Source organism: Lissotriton helveticus, chromosome 2_1 (assembly GCF_964261635.1).
Source record: "Lissotriton helveticus chromosome 2_1, aLisHel1.1, whole genome shotgun sequence".
NCBI classification, from domain to species: Eukaryota; Metazoa; Chordata; class Amphibia; order Caudata; family Salamandridae; genus Lissotriton; species Lissotriton helveticus.
The window spans coordinates 951,365,041-951,381,998 of NC_136059.1; the positions used below are offsets into that span (position 1 = coordinate 951,365,041).

Below are 16,958 nucleotides of genomic sequence, written 5' to 3' on the forward strand. Positions count from 1 at the left end.
AAGTGAAATATGTCAAGGTGGGTCTTCCTCAGGGCAGGAGGGGGGAATTAGCAGCCCAAAAGCAGATTTCTTTGGTGTCCTTGCAAATAATAAATTGCCTCAGAGTCAGATATGGGTATTAGAATAAATCACAAGTGCCTCCACCATCCGGTTGGAACCTCTAAGTTATTCAGTAAATGACTTCCACCCGTCGGTTGGAGTCTTAATTTATATTGCCAGTCCAGTGATTTTCGTGATCTGGTAACGAAGACTCAGCCCGTCAATGGCTTTGTTCGGAAAATGTTCCTAACTTTGAGGGTCCAACCGGCTGGTGGAGGCACTTGTGATTTATTCTAATACCCATATCTGACTAGGAGGCAATTTATTATTCGCAGGGACACCAAAGAAATCTGATTTTGGGCTGCTAATCCCCCCCACAGTAAGATTGGGGGGGGGGGGGGGAGGTCTTCAGATTTCCCCACGATCCCGCTGGCATATACAGTTAAAATACATTAAAAGACAAGCAGGGTGCATGAGAGAGGATAAAGGGGCAGGGGAAAAGGAGAGTAATGCGGATTGGTAGGATACCTAAGTGACAGAAACACAATATTTGTAAAATAAAAAAATGTGGGACATTCAAAACAGCAGCGAGTGTGTGTTTTTGTCAGTATGTGCATGCGAAAACCCCAGCTGAAAACCGACAGACACACACCTCACCATACCCGACTGAAAGCACCTGAACCTACCTGTTCATAAGAAAATACGTTTATTAGGGGGATGTAACACCCCAAACAACCCCTTGAAGCGACGCCCCAGGGAACATATTTGTAAAGCACCTGCAGGACGTGGCACGAATAACAAGTCGCCTGACCTTGAACATTCAAGCGTAGGGGCAGCAAGTAACACACAGCAGCAACGTCCCTTAGAAGCGGACAAGCAGTGCCCTTTGTGTTTTTCAAACAGTTCAGTAAGCGAAATATGTTACGGGGAAAAAGTAACATAAGAGGGAATAAATAATCGGGCACTGGGGCAATGTTACCCTACTCTTCCCTCCTTTGGGTAGTTGTTCCCGTGTATTCCTCGCGCACCTCACTCTCACCAGCTCCAAACTCCTCCTTTCAGCCTACCCTCTTGCTTATCTCCTCCTGCATGCACAGACCTGCCCAGTTGCATGGCTACCTGCCTCTATCCATATTTTTCTTTACATTCCTCAACTTGTAGACCTGTCACCCCACAGTAAACCAGGAGTACAAGTTCCAGAAGGTAGCGAGAAAATCCGGACTGGAGCTGCTTATGCATGGACCTGGACCTCCTGGCAGCATTGCATGTCCTCGTGCAGCTCCACCGCTCTCATTAGCTGCAGGCCATGCCATCCCTCCTGACCGCTTTCTTCCTCCTCTCTCCCCTCCTGCGCTCATGTCCCTCTTCCCTCTCGCTAGCTGCAGCGCTCTCATCCCTACTCAACTTATTCATCTTCCTTTGGCCCATCATGCACTCAAGCTTCACTCTCTCCTGTCGCTAGACGCGGTCGCTCACCCTCCTACCACCCCACATCCATTCCTGTCCCTCTTCATCTTCACTGAATTTATCTACCACCCCATTCTCTCTGACCCTAATGTTTCCTAGTGCCTCTTCCCTCTCACTAACTGCAGCCCTTATATCACCTCTTCTCTCTGCCTCCCTTCGGCATCCGGCACACCTTGCTGGAGTTATCCCACCCTCCTCCCATTCTCTCCGACTTTTTCTTTCCATTTTCAAACATGTACTTTTGTTCCTCTTCCCTTTCTTTAGGGGCGTCTTCCCCTCCCCTCCACTTCCTCCTCCTCTCTCCCATCATGTATTTAAGGCTCTCTCACCTCCCACTCACCAATCTCGGGCCTCACACCACCATTTTTTGTCTCTGCCTTTCTTCTCTTCTCCATCCTCTTGGTTTCCTGTTCCTACAAGTCCCTCCATTGCACCCCCCACCCCCCAGAAAGCTCAGCAGAGTCCAACCTTAGCATTACCATCAGTGAGGCCCTGAGAACTGATGGAACAATACCAATCTATGGGGCGCAGAGGTGCATGTCAAGACCCCAAAAGATTTTTAGGCTACAAAAGCTGACCATATACAGTTTATAGAGCGGAGAGGGGGCAGCACCAATGGTTTAGCGTCAGTAAGGATAGATGCTGTGACCGTGGAGGTCAACTGGCCGGCTGAGAAATGCAAAGATATTGGAGAGATGAACCCACAGTGCTGGGCAGGAACATGGCTAGATTTGTCCACAGACATGGGCTGGCCTTTTAGGTGATGGTGACCACTCATCAAAAGGCATGTATCGATGCGTATAAACATGGAGGTGGCCCTGCCCTACAACAGAAAACGGGTACATGCATGGACTAACCCAATAGTAGAGGAGGCGTTTAACCTACTGCCCTAAACTGCCCATAAAACAGATGATAGGCATTGAAGAGAGAAAGTGCAGGGGCACATCACTAGGTAGACGAGGGGGAGCTGCGGTCTATTTGCTCCAACAGTTCATTTACTTTTCTTGCTAGAAAGTCTTGGCACTGAGGCCAAAGATTTACTGAGCATGGAGTACTGCCTCAAGTGCAAAGGTCAACAGGTTTTAGATCCATGTATTAAACATGTCCTTCATTAGAGGAGTGAGCAGTTGGAGCAAATATTTTTCTAAGGAATTACTTGTCAGTGAAAAGCTAAAATGATAGTAAAATCACACATCTGTTTCAAACCACATGGTCAGTAGCTGTGGTCCAGCTAATTGCTTTATTCACAAAAGTAAACAAGGAGCGGATGCCAATAAGTTTATGATAATGTTCAGATGTTCCTGTTGCCTTATTTTGTGGTTATTTTTCTGACACCGGTGACATAATCACATCTACCCTCCTCACTTAGTCGACATACATTAGGTCAGTGTGTTGGAATGCAAGATTTGTGAGCATTGGTCGAAGTTAGGATCTGTAATCTAGGATAGACGATTGTGGGGGACACCTGGAGCTGGGTCAGTGAGGTGGGTTAAAAGGCATGGATAGAAGGAGCACACTACCCTGGATTATACCATAGATATAGACAATGATTGCAAGTGACCCCAAGGTCACCTAGAGGACATTAAAAGGCCTCTTTCTGACAGGCAGCCTTCTCAAAGGCGATGGACGACAAAAGTAATGAAAGCAGTCCCCTGCTGCATTTCACGATCTGGTGGACAGATAATCCACAGTTTGGCAAAGTTTAAAGTATTATATAGTGGAGTCTACTATCAGTGAGTGAACAGGTGATATCTCAAAACATCCAATGCAGGTCATTTAAGGAAGTGTGCAGACCTTCAGATAAACAGCAAACACGATGCTCTGGTCTCACGGTCCTCTGGTAAAGAGAAAACATTTATGGAAACTCGTAGTGGCCGCTGGACTTGGAGGACCATGTGTCCAGGACACTCTTCGTAGCGCCAAAGACTACAGCTGAGTGGGATCACTACGGTCAAGGTCGGCCATCCACTCACTCCGGAAGGTGAAGTGCAGGTCTAGTGTTATCAGAACACAAGTACATCTTTCCTACTACAACCTTTATTCCACCCAACCTCTTTAGTTATCATCATCTTCAGGGCACGCGTGCTGGGTACAGCAAGATAAATAGTACTGATGTGTGTTGGTTTTATCTCTTCTGCATTTTTTCAGATATGCCACATTTTAGCAAGAAGTTTTTTGGGGGGCATCAACAGGCATAAGAAAGAGTGGGGTAGGAGATGAATGATTGACAAGAACGTATATCTTGAAGTCTGCTCTGGTCTCCTGGTTTTTACAGTACACTGTTGTAGAAACCGGAGAAGATAGCTACAGAGTTGAAGTCTCTGCTTCCACACAATCATTGCGTGGTCTTTGAGTTACCAATATTTGCTCGCAAGTTCCCCCATCAACCGCAATTGAGCATTTTTTTAAATAAAAACACCTTCAGTAAATATTGTGCAATAATTGTACATTAATACTTAAATTTGAGGTACCGAATGGACTGAAAAAGAAAATGAGTACTACTGAGGGAGGCCAGAAGCTCACAAACACGCACCCGCAAAACAGATCATACCGTAAAAAACAGATCAAGAACAGGGGCCGCGGCATCACTAGGCGGACCAAGATTAGTTGCACATTTGTTAAAAAAAGGCTGTAATGTCAATAGATTTTGCGAATTTCCAGACACAGTTGTGGGGGGCTTTAGCCGAAAAAAACAATCCTATATTTTCATCCACAGTTACCATGTCACAGTCATTAAAGCTGTGGCAAAGGAGGGTGCAAGAGACCATTTATAAAACAAATATTCATCTGCAGTGTTCACATGAAAAAGTACTAAAATGGCATACAGACTGCCTCAAGCACATATCTCTGTTGAGCTGCATACGCTACATTCTTGTACAGTAGGTCGCAGTACAGACACTTGCTGACGCACCTTGTCTTGAAGGTCCGGGTGTGACCCAATGCTGCAGAGGTACTGGACAACATCTACATGGCCATAGCGTGATGCCACATGAAGGGCGGTTTCCCCAGACTGCAATCAAAAGAGAGCATAGCGCATTACTGTAAGGGTCAGCTATTTCACAAAGCTCGTTAACATCTGATAATATAGAACAACATTAAAGTAAAAGCTTCACTGTAGAAACGAAGGTGAGCATGTGGAATGGCAGTACATGAGGACAGTCGTAATCTAAAAATACATTAGTTTGGAAGCAGCCTCTTGCAGAGGGCAAAAGGATAAACCTACAAAGGAATTTTTTCAAAAATTGTAAATGCTTCTCGTGAAATCAGAAAAATCATACCTTTAACACGGCGGATTATGTGCACAAATCATATTGTACTTTGAAATAGTCGACCACTTGAGTGTCCAATTATGGAAAAAACAATTCTGGTTCCATAAAAACAAAATTAAACAGTGAACATTTGGCTGAGATGTGAGCAACACAGGAAGGCACATCCATCATGCAGGTAATGTCCTGAAAGCCGCTACTGTCAACAGCAGTCAAAGCAGGCCTAGCAGATGTTAACACCTTCTTGTTCATGGAAGTATTTCTTTCATGTTTACTATAGCCAGTGACACTGGATTTTCGCATAATTGTAAATTTTCCACAATCCAGCATCTGATGTATTAATCTGCAGATTTTAATTCCAAAAAAGTTGCTTCTACCCACAACGGTTCAAACTTGAGTTAAAACACAATGACACGTGTTGCTGTGCAGTGGAAGGGCCTTTGCAGAGGTTGACTGGTCAACTTTCCATAGCTTATTGCTATATTTGGGTGTTAAACTGGCACTAATGGGGTGCAACAAATGCCAAGACAGCGTTAACAAGTTTAAAACGGACTAAATAATAAAGTTATACTATTTCAAAATGTGCCGCCTAATTTGCCTTTTCTTGCCGCATAATTTACTCAACCCTGCTGCACAATTGACCCTCCTCTGCCACAATATTCCAATGGCCCTAATTATAGCTTCCAATTTACCTTTCACATCTGACCCCCGCTTTACTCATCCATCTGGTTAAGGTAGATGAAAAAAGACCACATACATAAAATTATCAAGTCCAACCAAGGCACATTAATCAATAATACCAACATCTACAATGTCAAGACCTTGCAGGTAATGTATTTAAGGCTTTGACTTTCTATTGTTGAGTGGTAAAAGGGTGGTTAGCTTGTTAAGCTAGTCTTAGCAATGAAAGTAAAGTTGTTATGTCCCCTTTACTGCTCCAATGAGCCACAATTCTACAGCCACAATATTTTTGAATTAGATGGAGGAGGCAACAAGGTACAGAAAACACAAAGGAGGCTGTGGCATGAAGTTTAGGACTAGCAGCTGCAATGCTGTGAATGTAAAGGTGTGGGGTGACAATGGCAGAATGTTCCCGTCTTCATTTGTTGTCTGTGCTCCTGAGGACGGCCATATTTAAAGGCGAGCGGCCTGTTTGACGAATCCCGAGTCACAGCAGCCATGACAGGGTAGGGTGGTGGACACTGACATGGCAGTGGTAGGAGGCAAAGGTCTATTTACACCCGACTGCATGAAGCGGTTCACTGCTCTTGACTTAACACAGCACAAGGCACGCTATTCTGCCTGCAAATGTTATGATCTCTGCCAGGGATCCTTAGTTCGCTTTGCTTGGGTGCCAGTAAACACGGTTCTCAAGAGAACACATTTGAGTAAAACATCGTGGAAGAGAGATCCAGAACAATTAGACATTTGCAAGGATTATTAGTTTGTCATGGAGGGGGGGGGGGGCATTAGCTGTATCTTTTTCTGCCCTGAACTCTTGCCACTGAATTGCAAACACTTTAGCAAAGGAGAAATCATGTAGTCACATCACAGGAACACATACAAAGGGGGAAGAAAAATGAACTTTTTTCAATAAAAACCTCAGTTGTCGAGCAGCACATTGGAAACACTTTTTGAGTATTTGAGTAACCACCTGGCAGCCTGTAATTAGTTTTTACAAGCTGGAATTTGAATGATAATCCTATATCAAGAGGTCACAAAACTGACTAAATCCCTATCAGCTATTTTGATCAAAAACAAAACGCTCCTTGTAGGACGTGACATTCTCTGTGCTGCAAAATAACCAGATACCTCGGGGAAAAAACGACACTCCCATTCAGTACAGACCACATTACTTACCACTATGGATTTGGGGCAACAAATAGGGGAGCCTAGGTCGTTTCTAAGGCTAAACATTCCAAACAGTTAAAATCTGAATTATTTAAATAATGGAGTTGTGAAATGAAGACCCTATACACATTCACTTAATGAGAAGGTGGCACAGGTGCTACAAATAGTGCCCATCCCAAAAATGCAATCACCCCGCTGCATCGGTAAATGTGAATGTATGGTAGAGTCGCCATACCAGCAGGATTCAAACATCTCTTTCATGCCAGAGCGGAGGGCTTTACTTGCCACCAAGCATCCTCACGAATTAGCCTTAACCCCCAGCCTGTCCTGTGTGCTCTCCTTCACAACAATAGGTAAATCAGGAGAAATGCGTGCATTTTATTCAAGCCTTTGTCTCCCCTTTCAGTGACATTTGGAGTGTGCTTTGAGCGTCCATTGAAGGTGCTCACCTCCAACCACGCAGCTGATCCTGATTCCGACTTTAAAGGCATCTTCCCTTAGAACCGCTCCGCAACATCCTTTACGATTATATACAGAAGAACTGGCTTCTCGATCAATTCTACAGACTCATCACAGCTCATTCCCAGACCATTGTACGACACAAGGTCTCATTCTCTAAATTCACAGATCATGTATGAGGCTCGTGGGCACCGGCGATGAATCCAAGAGGACACAGACTCATCTCCTTGCCGCAGCACTAAGCACTTCAGATTCGTCTGCCCCCCACCCCCTTCTCTGTGGTGAGCTCCAGGCACCGTGGATACTGCTATTTATGACTTTGAAGAAATCCTACAACCCTTTAGATTAAAGGGCTTTTCTTCTCTCAGAGGAGCAATTTGCCAAATTGATGAAAAACTGGCAGAGAAAATGATTCAAGGTCGAATTATTTTTTACCTGTGCATGCCCATGTGATTTTGTGAGTCTTCTGATAGTTCTGCCTGGGCAAAGAGTAAGTTTCTGGGTCTAAAGAGGCCAATATGTGCTGTATGGTGCGGGATTAAACTCTGGAAAAGGTAATTCGGTATGACATCATGCACATCACCCATGGTGACCAGAAAGAAGTATGTGCACTTCTCAATGTTAAAACACAACGAACGAATAACATATGGGGCACACAGAAGACCCCCTCACGCATTTGGAAGAAAAATTGCGATTTCAGGAAAAATGTATCGCTCTAGGGAACAGTGAGAAAAATTGGCCAAGAACGTGTCCTACAAATGCGACCCATCCATAAAAACCTTCCCAATTCAGAAACCAATACACTAAGAGAACACAGATTCCTGCATGAAAGAAGAACCAATGATGCAGTGGACTTCGTTGGGCTTTCACAGCCCAATCTTCATATCAAAACCTCAAAAAAAGGGCACCAGGCTCTGTTACGGCCGTGCCATTTTGCCATATAAATCCATGTGGAGAACAGCTCATAAGATGAAATCTAAGCAAACACGTAGGAGTAGGCATATGGCGTGCCAGGGCAAACCAAATGAACTCTCTACAGCATCCTGGGTGAATTGTTAATGTCTTCTGCAAGTATGCTTCATCAGACTTTTTTAGCACAAATTTCTTTTCCCCATGCATGCTTGGACCATGTCCGCAAGTGAAGAAGGTGAACAGGATTCTCGAGCTGGTAAAAGTCTGGCCATTAGGGCTTGATGTCTTTATGGTACATATTTTACAAATGTACGTTTTGTGCAGTACAATATCCCCCATACCTGCAGACGGATACGCGACTATAGGAATTCTTGCACCTACCATGCAGATGATACTACGCAAGCCCAGCCACCCTACTCTTAAAGAGATGGAGAACACGGATTTTGGAACTCTGGGGGAGAGGGTAGCGACAATTCCCAAAAGTCCCCAGAATTGACACAATCAAACCAAACTCAGCAAAGATTTAAGGCCCAGCCTGGGTCTTGAAAAGGAGAGGCATTGGAGGAGCAGCTTGCACGGATGGGTATGTGTTCACGAAGTGAGAGAGCCACCTGCTACAAAGCACTTATGATGAGGAATCCATATGTTAAAGTAAAGCACCATTTCAGCTGTAAACTGTGGAGGCAGAATTAAGTCTGTGGGTTCACTTGTCAAGTTACACCTTGAGTGCAGACATTTGAGAATCTTTTAGAGCGTCTCTTCAGAGTTTGATAATATTCCTATTTTTACCTTTAAGAGTTCAAACTCGTAGACGTTGGTGGTAAGTGGGTGGAAAACACAATTTGTCAAAGCTATGCACCACCCTACAGACACATGGGGAAAAGGGGTCACATGTGATCTCCCAAGCAGTACGTGAGGTTTGCTCTAGTGCTTTAGACTAGAGGTTGGTCACATTTTCATGATTCACAAGTACACCTTATAAGTGCTTTGAGATTTAAAAACATTTGAGAATGGCAGGTATTATATTATCATTTTTAGGAGTCCGGTCTCAGACACTGGTTAGAAAAAACTTGCGTTAATGAATACAACCATTCCAATTGTTGAGCTACCAGACATCCAATTCTGGCACGAATGAGCGAGCATTGGAAAGGGAGTTTAACAAGACAGGTCGGATTATTTCCTCAGATGTTCCTTTTAAAAGGTAGTCCGCCCACCGCACAAGGTTTTGACTGTAGCTTCTAAAGGCAGCACAGAGGCTTTGGAAACACAAGTGGAACCGGTTCAACGAGATGGTGCAGCTCGGAAATGCAGCCATAAACAGTCCAAGGAATGTATTTGAAACAATAACTGCAGGGCAATTAGGCACTGCATTGCAAGACGCCATGTTTATGTTTTTCTACTGGAGGCATCATGCCATTAACAGTACAACTGTTCAGCTTGTTGGTTGCTCTGTGCAGCTCCCTCTTAAACACTCATCCTACCAACCAAAACTAGCATTTACTTTAATAAAAGAAAACTCCTCACCCACTTCTGGGCTCCAGGTTTGCCAGCATCTGAGCAATCCAGGTAACTTGAGTGAACAGTGAATTCTACTTAAACTTAACAATGGTTCCCTGGACTGTGGATACAGTAGAGTGCAGCATGATGTTGCAGTATCCACCAAAGGTGAGAGCGTATCCGAGCGCCACAGGAGAATCTGATCACCAAACGATAACCATTGGACTGCATCCTTTATCACTATGAAGCGTATAGGTATCGGAGTAACATACCCGGCTCGGATGGAATGGTTGTATGAGACATCATACATGCAGAGAACCCATTGATTCTGCATGCGAGCATCTTTCTTTTGCACCAAGAGTGTGTTTTGGCCCTTTCTCGTGTTCTGAAACCTTCCCTCCAGCCTCCCTTCACAATAAACAGGCAAGAGTTTCCCAGGATGTCACGTCTGAAGGAGTCATTTTTCCATCCCCGTGACCTGTGTTGCATACGGTTCCTAAAAACTTTGGGAAATTCTTTTCAAAACTTGAGAGGATGGAGCTAGGCAGACCTCAATCTATGACGAGAACCCTGTAAAAATTGTTAAAAATTAAAATCATTTAAAAAAAGAGGAAGAAGAGATGCAGTGGATAGACCACGTGGCACCTAAAAAAGAAAAAAAATACATTAAAGTATGTGTGTTAAAAGTTACAGGTTGCAGCAGTACCATAAACATTCAGTTTGGGTGTATAGAATCTAAGTCGGTGAGCAATGCAAAGGATAATAGATAAACAGACATGAGACAGTCTCTAAAGTGCTGTTGTGCTTCACCCAGAACCATGGTATGATGCTTCTCGTGTCTAAAAATAAAGATTTTACTAAATGACAATCTATGGGTCATAAATACACAGGGTATGCAGAGTGGGTAAGTTATGCAATGCATAGGATGATGAAAGAGGCACAGGCCATAATCTCTAAAGTGCTGTTGCAGATGGCCACTAGCCGTGTTTTAATACTTTCTCATAGTTAATTACATTTTTTAATAAATGACAGCTAAGCTGTGAGTAATTCGGATCGAGAAATTTTAAAATTGCAGTTCTACAAGAACGAATGCCTCCTGCGTTGAATAATTTCTTCAGCAGCTTGCAACGGTCTAGACTTAGGGCTGGGTAGATGCATACTAAATGAATAAAATCCCGTGTTAGTGATTCACAAAGGCTACATGACACTGGCCAGTAGTTCTAGGTAGTTGGTGTGTTTGGCCCCGATGGTGCGGTCATGTTAGCGTGATGTGCACCCACCTGGTGACTGATGTCTTGGTGCTGATGGTCACCTGCGGAAGTGGGTTAAAAGACGGCCAGCCGAATAAAAGATTTTTGCTTTTCCACCATTGCAGAGAGTGTTGAGTGTTGGACTTTATTAACACTAGATCTTCCAAATTACAACTTGTAGCCATTGCCTAACGAGGTACTCAGAGTATGTGCCTATGCTGTCTAGCGTGTGGCGCAACACATATGCAAGACGCCATCATGCTCAAGAGCTTAAGTTTTTACCTTGAGTGGATAAATGAACTTGAAAAGAGGCAGCAGATGCTGAAATGCCATTACCCTATGCTGGTTAGGACACACTTTCCTTGTGACAGCGTTTAACACTGAGCCCAAGAAGGGCTGATCTGCTAGGATTGGAGGTTGAATTTCTTTGTATTTATGGTGAACCCTTTGCTTTGAAGTTGGGACACCACTTCCAGAATGTGCGTTAGGCATCGTTGCCTGCCGCTGCTCTTGATCAGCTAATCGTCTAGGTAAGGAAAGACATGAATGCCGCCTCAGCGGAGAGACAGGCACTTCATGAACACTCTGAAAGCTCTTAATTGGTAGTGTTGTCCATAATAATGTATTAGTGATGGGCAGTATCGATGGAAATAAGAAAATAGGCAATCTTGAGCTCAAGCTCCATCATGAAGTCTCCTTGTCGGAGAAGGAGTTGATGTACTGCAACGATGCCCCCTGAAAGTGCTAAAGCAAGAAGCACCAACCTCAGGACTAGAATGGGCTGGAGGTATCCGTCCTTCTTTGGAAAGAAAAAGTAGAGGGAGTACATGCCTTTGCCTTGTTGGTGTGGTGGCATGACCTGCATTGTACCCTTTTGGAGCAGCACTTGAACCTCCTCTTCCAGAAGTCTGAGGTGGTCTAGACTGAGGATGTGGCAACAAGGTGGTATGTTTAGGGGAGAGGGATGTGGAATTATAGGAACAGTCCTGCTGAGCTACTGTTAAAACCCATTGGTATCAGGTGATTTCCTTACAATGGGCATGGAAATGCTATAGACTCCGGCCAACAGATATTGTTTGAAATGGGAGGTGGGTGTTAGGGAGAGAGCCTGCTAGTCAGTGTTTGGAGGTGGAGGCTTTTTTACCACACCCGCCTCTGGCCCTTCATTTGTTGTAACCACCTCTTGCATATTCTCTGACTTCCTGCGACTCATGAAAGGCCTGCTGTTGGTGCTGGTAGGCAAAGGTTGCTTCTTTCTCCCCTGCTTGGAGCTCGGCACCTGTCTCCAGGAGGATCAGTGCTCTGTGTTGGTGTTGGCATGTTTAATTGCATGGGTTTTCACACACTGACTTTGCTGTGCTTAAGTTATGCTCATGTCCTTCAGACTTCTTTGTTTGGGGCCCGGTTGAATGTCCTGCTTGTTTCGACACAGAGTAATGCTCAGTCTTGCTCTACCCTTCCAGAGGAACTGGAGGACAGCATCTCAGTGCTGGGCAGTGGTTGAGTACCGGCAGCCCATAAGGGCCTGTTGAATCATCTTCAATGTTGTTCCCCAAAAATGTTGGCGGCCTCAGTGGAGGAATGCTGTTGCATCTCTGGATGTGCCCAGCTTTCATCCCTTTAATACCTCAGGGTCTTCTTGCATAGAAAGTCAAGTCAAAACTCGCAGGAGGTCTTGTTGGTGTTGAGGAAGTGGAAGAGGTTGCAGACGTCGTGCCGTCCAGCCAAGGATATTTTGGGTTCACCCTTGACATCACTGGAAGGGTGTGTGTTCCTTTAACTCCTTCCTGTATTCATTCTCCAAAACAAGCTTGGAATGAACTGGAAAATGCCTCTATCTATTTGGCGAAGGCAGTAGGGCACCGAAGCAGAACAGTTTTGGTTTATAGAGAAGGTCAAGCAGTTTGTCCGAGGGAGAAACGCTGGGTAGGTGCTAGCCACACAATAATAGTTAACCTAGTCCTTGGTTTTGAAGAGTATTGCGGGGAGCCCAAGAATCTGTGAGGATATGTGTTGGTCTCGGAGCTAGTGCTGGACACATCAAAACCAGATGGCAGGTAAAATACAATCAAGGGTGGAGTTGGCACCTACGTGACTTGTGGACTAAGGGAAGAGTCCCAGCACATCCTGTGACTTGAAGATGCTACGAAGAAATGGCCACTCCCAGCACTAGATTGCAGGAGTAGCCATAGCATATTATATATATAGCATAGCACAATATATATAGCCACATACGCTACAAACATATAATTATCTTTTTCTAGCATTGGGTAGGTCTATTGAAGAGGCAATGCAGAACAAAATAATACATACATGGAAATAAAATTCTCTGTAGAATATCATTTGACTTCTGGGTTGCTGCTAATAGGATGTTTACATGTGTGGTCCCCCGCTAAGTTAACAGTAATTTTATTAATGTCTAGGTCTGAATGCCCAGAGTCAACCCAATGAATGCTCAGTCTAGAAAGCGTACCTGTGATAAACATCACAACTATGGTTGTATTAAACTTTAACGGTTCAGAGATTCCTTCCATAATGGAGAGAACCTTTCAGTTTGAAACCATGATTTGGCCCCAACGATCATACAGAATATAGTGTAGATGAAGCAGCTTAACATTCTACTGCGTTTGGTTAAATTGTGGAAATAACAAATGCTCCAGGGTAATGACACCATCTCTATTTGCATGAAGGCAAACCTTTTCTCTTAGCAAAAGAGAAATTAAATAGTTTTGGATGACGTACAACCCTAGCTTGTGCATAAGCTCAATGGTCTGTGTTGATGCTTGAAGAACCAGCTCCTAGAAGCCCATGTGTAATTTGTATTTATTTTGATGTTTATACAGCACTAGCACACCACCATTTGGCAACATCTGAGCCTGAAGCGCACCAGAGAAAAGGTAGGGGTGGTTATGTTAAGTGACAGTACTTGGAGTGAACCTGGTGTGGACAGGATATTATTTCTTTAAAAACAACAGGGCTGATGCATCAGTTTGTGGTGTGTTGTTGAAGAATGAGGGTAGGAGTAGTTAAAAGAAGTGCGTGGAGAAACAGGAATGCTGTTGATTACGGAAAGCAGGAGTCAAACACGGCAGAAATCCAACCATACAGAGATAATCTCTCTGAGCATATATATCACAGCCTGAAGTCATAGGTTTGAATAGTTCAGTCATAGAAGTTTCCTGAGAATTCAACAGGTGATCTGCACCCTCATGGCTGCACAGGACTTTGAATTTGATCCTGGCTTTCACTGGTAGAACACAGAGTACTTTTACAGTGGATAAGATGTGTTCCGGCTTCTTCCAGTTGAGTGCCAACCTTGTTGCCTGAATTTTGCATTTGCTATAACTTAGATAGACCCATGTAGATCACATTTCAGTAGTACAGACGGGCAATGATTAACGATCAGGCTAGCTGCACTCTGTGGTCAATTTGGAGGAGTGGTAAACCCTTGTGCAGCAGGGATAATCCATTTTATTTGAGCTTTCACAAGAGTGGTGATGAAAGGCTTGAATCAAAGATTTGTTGAATCCTTTTTTGTTGGACTTCAATTTAGCTGGTTCCTAGAACTAGGGGTATAGGGAATATTTCTCTCAGTCAGACATGGCAATTTAGCCTTGGTGGGTTGAAGGCATTGAGCACTTTCAATCAGCCACCCCCAGATGTTGGTAAAATAGTCTGTAATTTTAGTGTTTGCTTTATGGATTCATCTTCAAAACAGGGAAGGATCGGTGAGTTGTCCGACTTCTTCTGCAATTGTAGCTGAATGATTAATTATGCCCATGGATACATATACATGTTGAAGAGCAGAGCCACATAATAATGAACTCCACTGGCACCAACATTCCACCATCCTTGTGGTGAATGTGCAAGAACATTTGTCTGATTAGTTGCCTCCAGTTTCTGAGGAATGGTGCCTACAATTCAGTCCACTCTCCATTCTTAATCTGAATTTTTTAAAGACCATTTCATTGTTTTAATAAGTGTGCCATTATTGGAACAAACCGGGTAAATCAACAAAATTCTTGAGCAGTTACAAATTGTTGGATAGATCATGAAATATCTGTGAATTAATTAATACTGATCTAAATGTGAGATAAATATGAATTATGTGAATATATTTTAGGTTTTATAGTTCAAGTGACACAGAAAAAAATTATTTGTACAATAACATTTTCAAAGTAGAAACTCATGCTTAGTTTGAGCATTATCGACATATCTGAAAATTTGATGAACCAATTCCTTTGAATCTGCACATTCTAACAAGTGTGTCTCAGCCACCCTGCCTCTAAATTATCAACCAGCGGTCACACTGAAATGGGCACACAGTACATTTTGTGGCATAGCATTCATAATCAGGATGGTCCTGCTCAATCATCTTAGGAAAACAACATTTATTTGTGCCGATGACTTAAAGAATATCAACATTTATTTTTCAAAAAAGATGTTAAATGAAACATGAAGGGACTACATACAATGCATTCTGCCATTCAGATGAAATAAAGTTAAATCAGACTAAAATAAAAATATGCTTGTATTATTTTATGCTATTTATTAATCTGCTCGTCTTTTGTTTTAGGATGTACTTTTATGGCCCGAGTTGGCCGAAATAAAATGATCGAATCGGAATCCAAAAAATTAAAATAAGTAAAGATGAAAGAACTAGTGACAAAGTAAAAATATGAAAGGCCAAAGAAACCAAAACGTCTAAAAGAATACTTCAACAGAGGTGGATAGCTCTCAAGCAATAACGAGTGCTTAAAGGTAATTTTCTAATGACAGAAAACAGCAACTAGTTACTGGGGGTTGTAATGTTCATTATGTGAATATTAAAGTTTTCAACTTTCTTCCTTACAAAAATTAAAAAATCATTAATCTGTACTATAAGGTGCCATTGAGAAAGACTGAAAAAATAACTCAAACAAAAGCATTTTAATTATATTTGCATGTTGTATAAAGACTTCCAAACATACATATGCCCAGTAGGAACGAGCACATCCACAAAAGAAACAGTGCATCGAATATTGCCACTTTCAACCTGTGAAACTATTTAATACTTACTTTATCTTTAACATCCAGAGGGCATTTACAGCTGTGAAGAAACTTCAGAGTCTCAACATGGCCATGTCGTGAGGCCCAATAGATGGCATTCGATCCAGCCTACAAACAGACCATGGACGAACACACATGACAAAGCAACATGGTTATATATCTTCAAGCTTCTTAAGTTAGTTAAGTTCACTGACACTCCAAAGAAAGTTAAATGTTTTAATAGGTACTGTATTAGCAATTAGAATAGAAGCATAAGGGGAATGAGACCTGTGGGAGCTTCACTGAAAACAATGAAGTGGTTCAGAGCTAATAATGGCTTGTTATAGACCTTCTGCTATGACATTCCAATGTTTGTGTTTCTGTCTTTTTTTCAATTTAGAACATTCTACCCTCAGTTAGTGGAATTATCTAATGGTCTTTCTGTCTCAGGCTATATTGGTTGTTGAAGGCTCTCTCAATCATTTTATAGGCCCGAGTTGCAGGACCTTTAACAACCCGTACATCCCTCGGCAGCGGGCTATAAGGCTAGGGTAAAATACCCAACATTGCATAGCAAACTTGTCAAGGGCAACATACTCTTTACACATGGGAACAACTTCGAACTATATAGATGGAAAATAATATTTTAATCGAAATACGCGAGTGGATCTATAATAGTGTTCAATCCAAATTGTCGGCATTGTGCCAAATAGTAGTGATGTACAAGGTCACCTTTTCCTAGGACACTGACAAAATACTTCAATTTTTATGAAGTCCTCCACCAACCTTATCCTGTATATCGATGCGTGAACCTCTCTTCATGAGTAACTCTATCATTTGAATATTTCCACAACCAGCTGCAATCAACAGGGGTGGTGTGCCATGCTGAAAAAAACAGGAAAGAATGGCAATTTAATGTCCCATAGAATACCTCTGAAGTAATTGGTGTGATAGCAAAAAAAATCAAAATAAATTTGAAATACTGTCAAGAATATGGCAGTCGTGGTACTACACAAACATTGTATACATATATATATATATATATACACTTTTAGATAAATTCATGTATTTGGGGGAATACAGAGTTCCTAATCTTATCAATAAAAGAGACAGAAGAATGACAGATGGAGTGCAGAACATTGTTTAATTATAAACCACATACCGAGAACAGAATACAACATCAACAGCA

General features: G+C 42.7%; 1 protein-coding gene across 2 annotated transcripts in view; it reads right to left on the minus strand.

Moving 5' to 3' along the window:
* DAPK1 (death associated protein kinase 1) overlaps positions 1-16,958 on the minus strand; it is a 615,679-nt gene that overhangs the window by 136,827 nt on the left and 461,894 nt on the right. For both annotated transcript variants that reach the window (XM_078675702.1, XM_078675704.1), the window contains 3 exons: positions 16,556-16,654; positions 15,800-15,898; positions 4,418-4,516 (listed from right to left, as the gene is read on the minus strand). In XM_078675702.1, the coding sequence (XP_078531828.1) occupies positions 4,418-4,516; positions 15,800-15,898; positions 16,556-16,654 (297 nt within the window). The remainder of the gene's footprint in view (positions 1-4,417; positions 4,517-15,799; positions 15,899-16,555; positions 16,655-16,958) is intronic.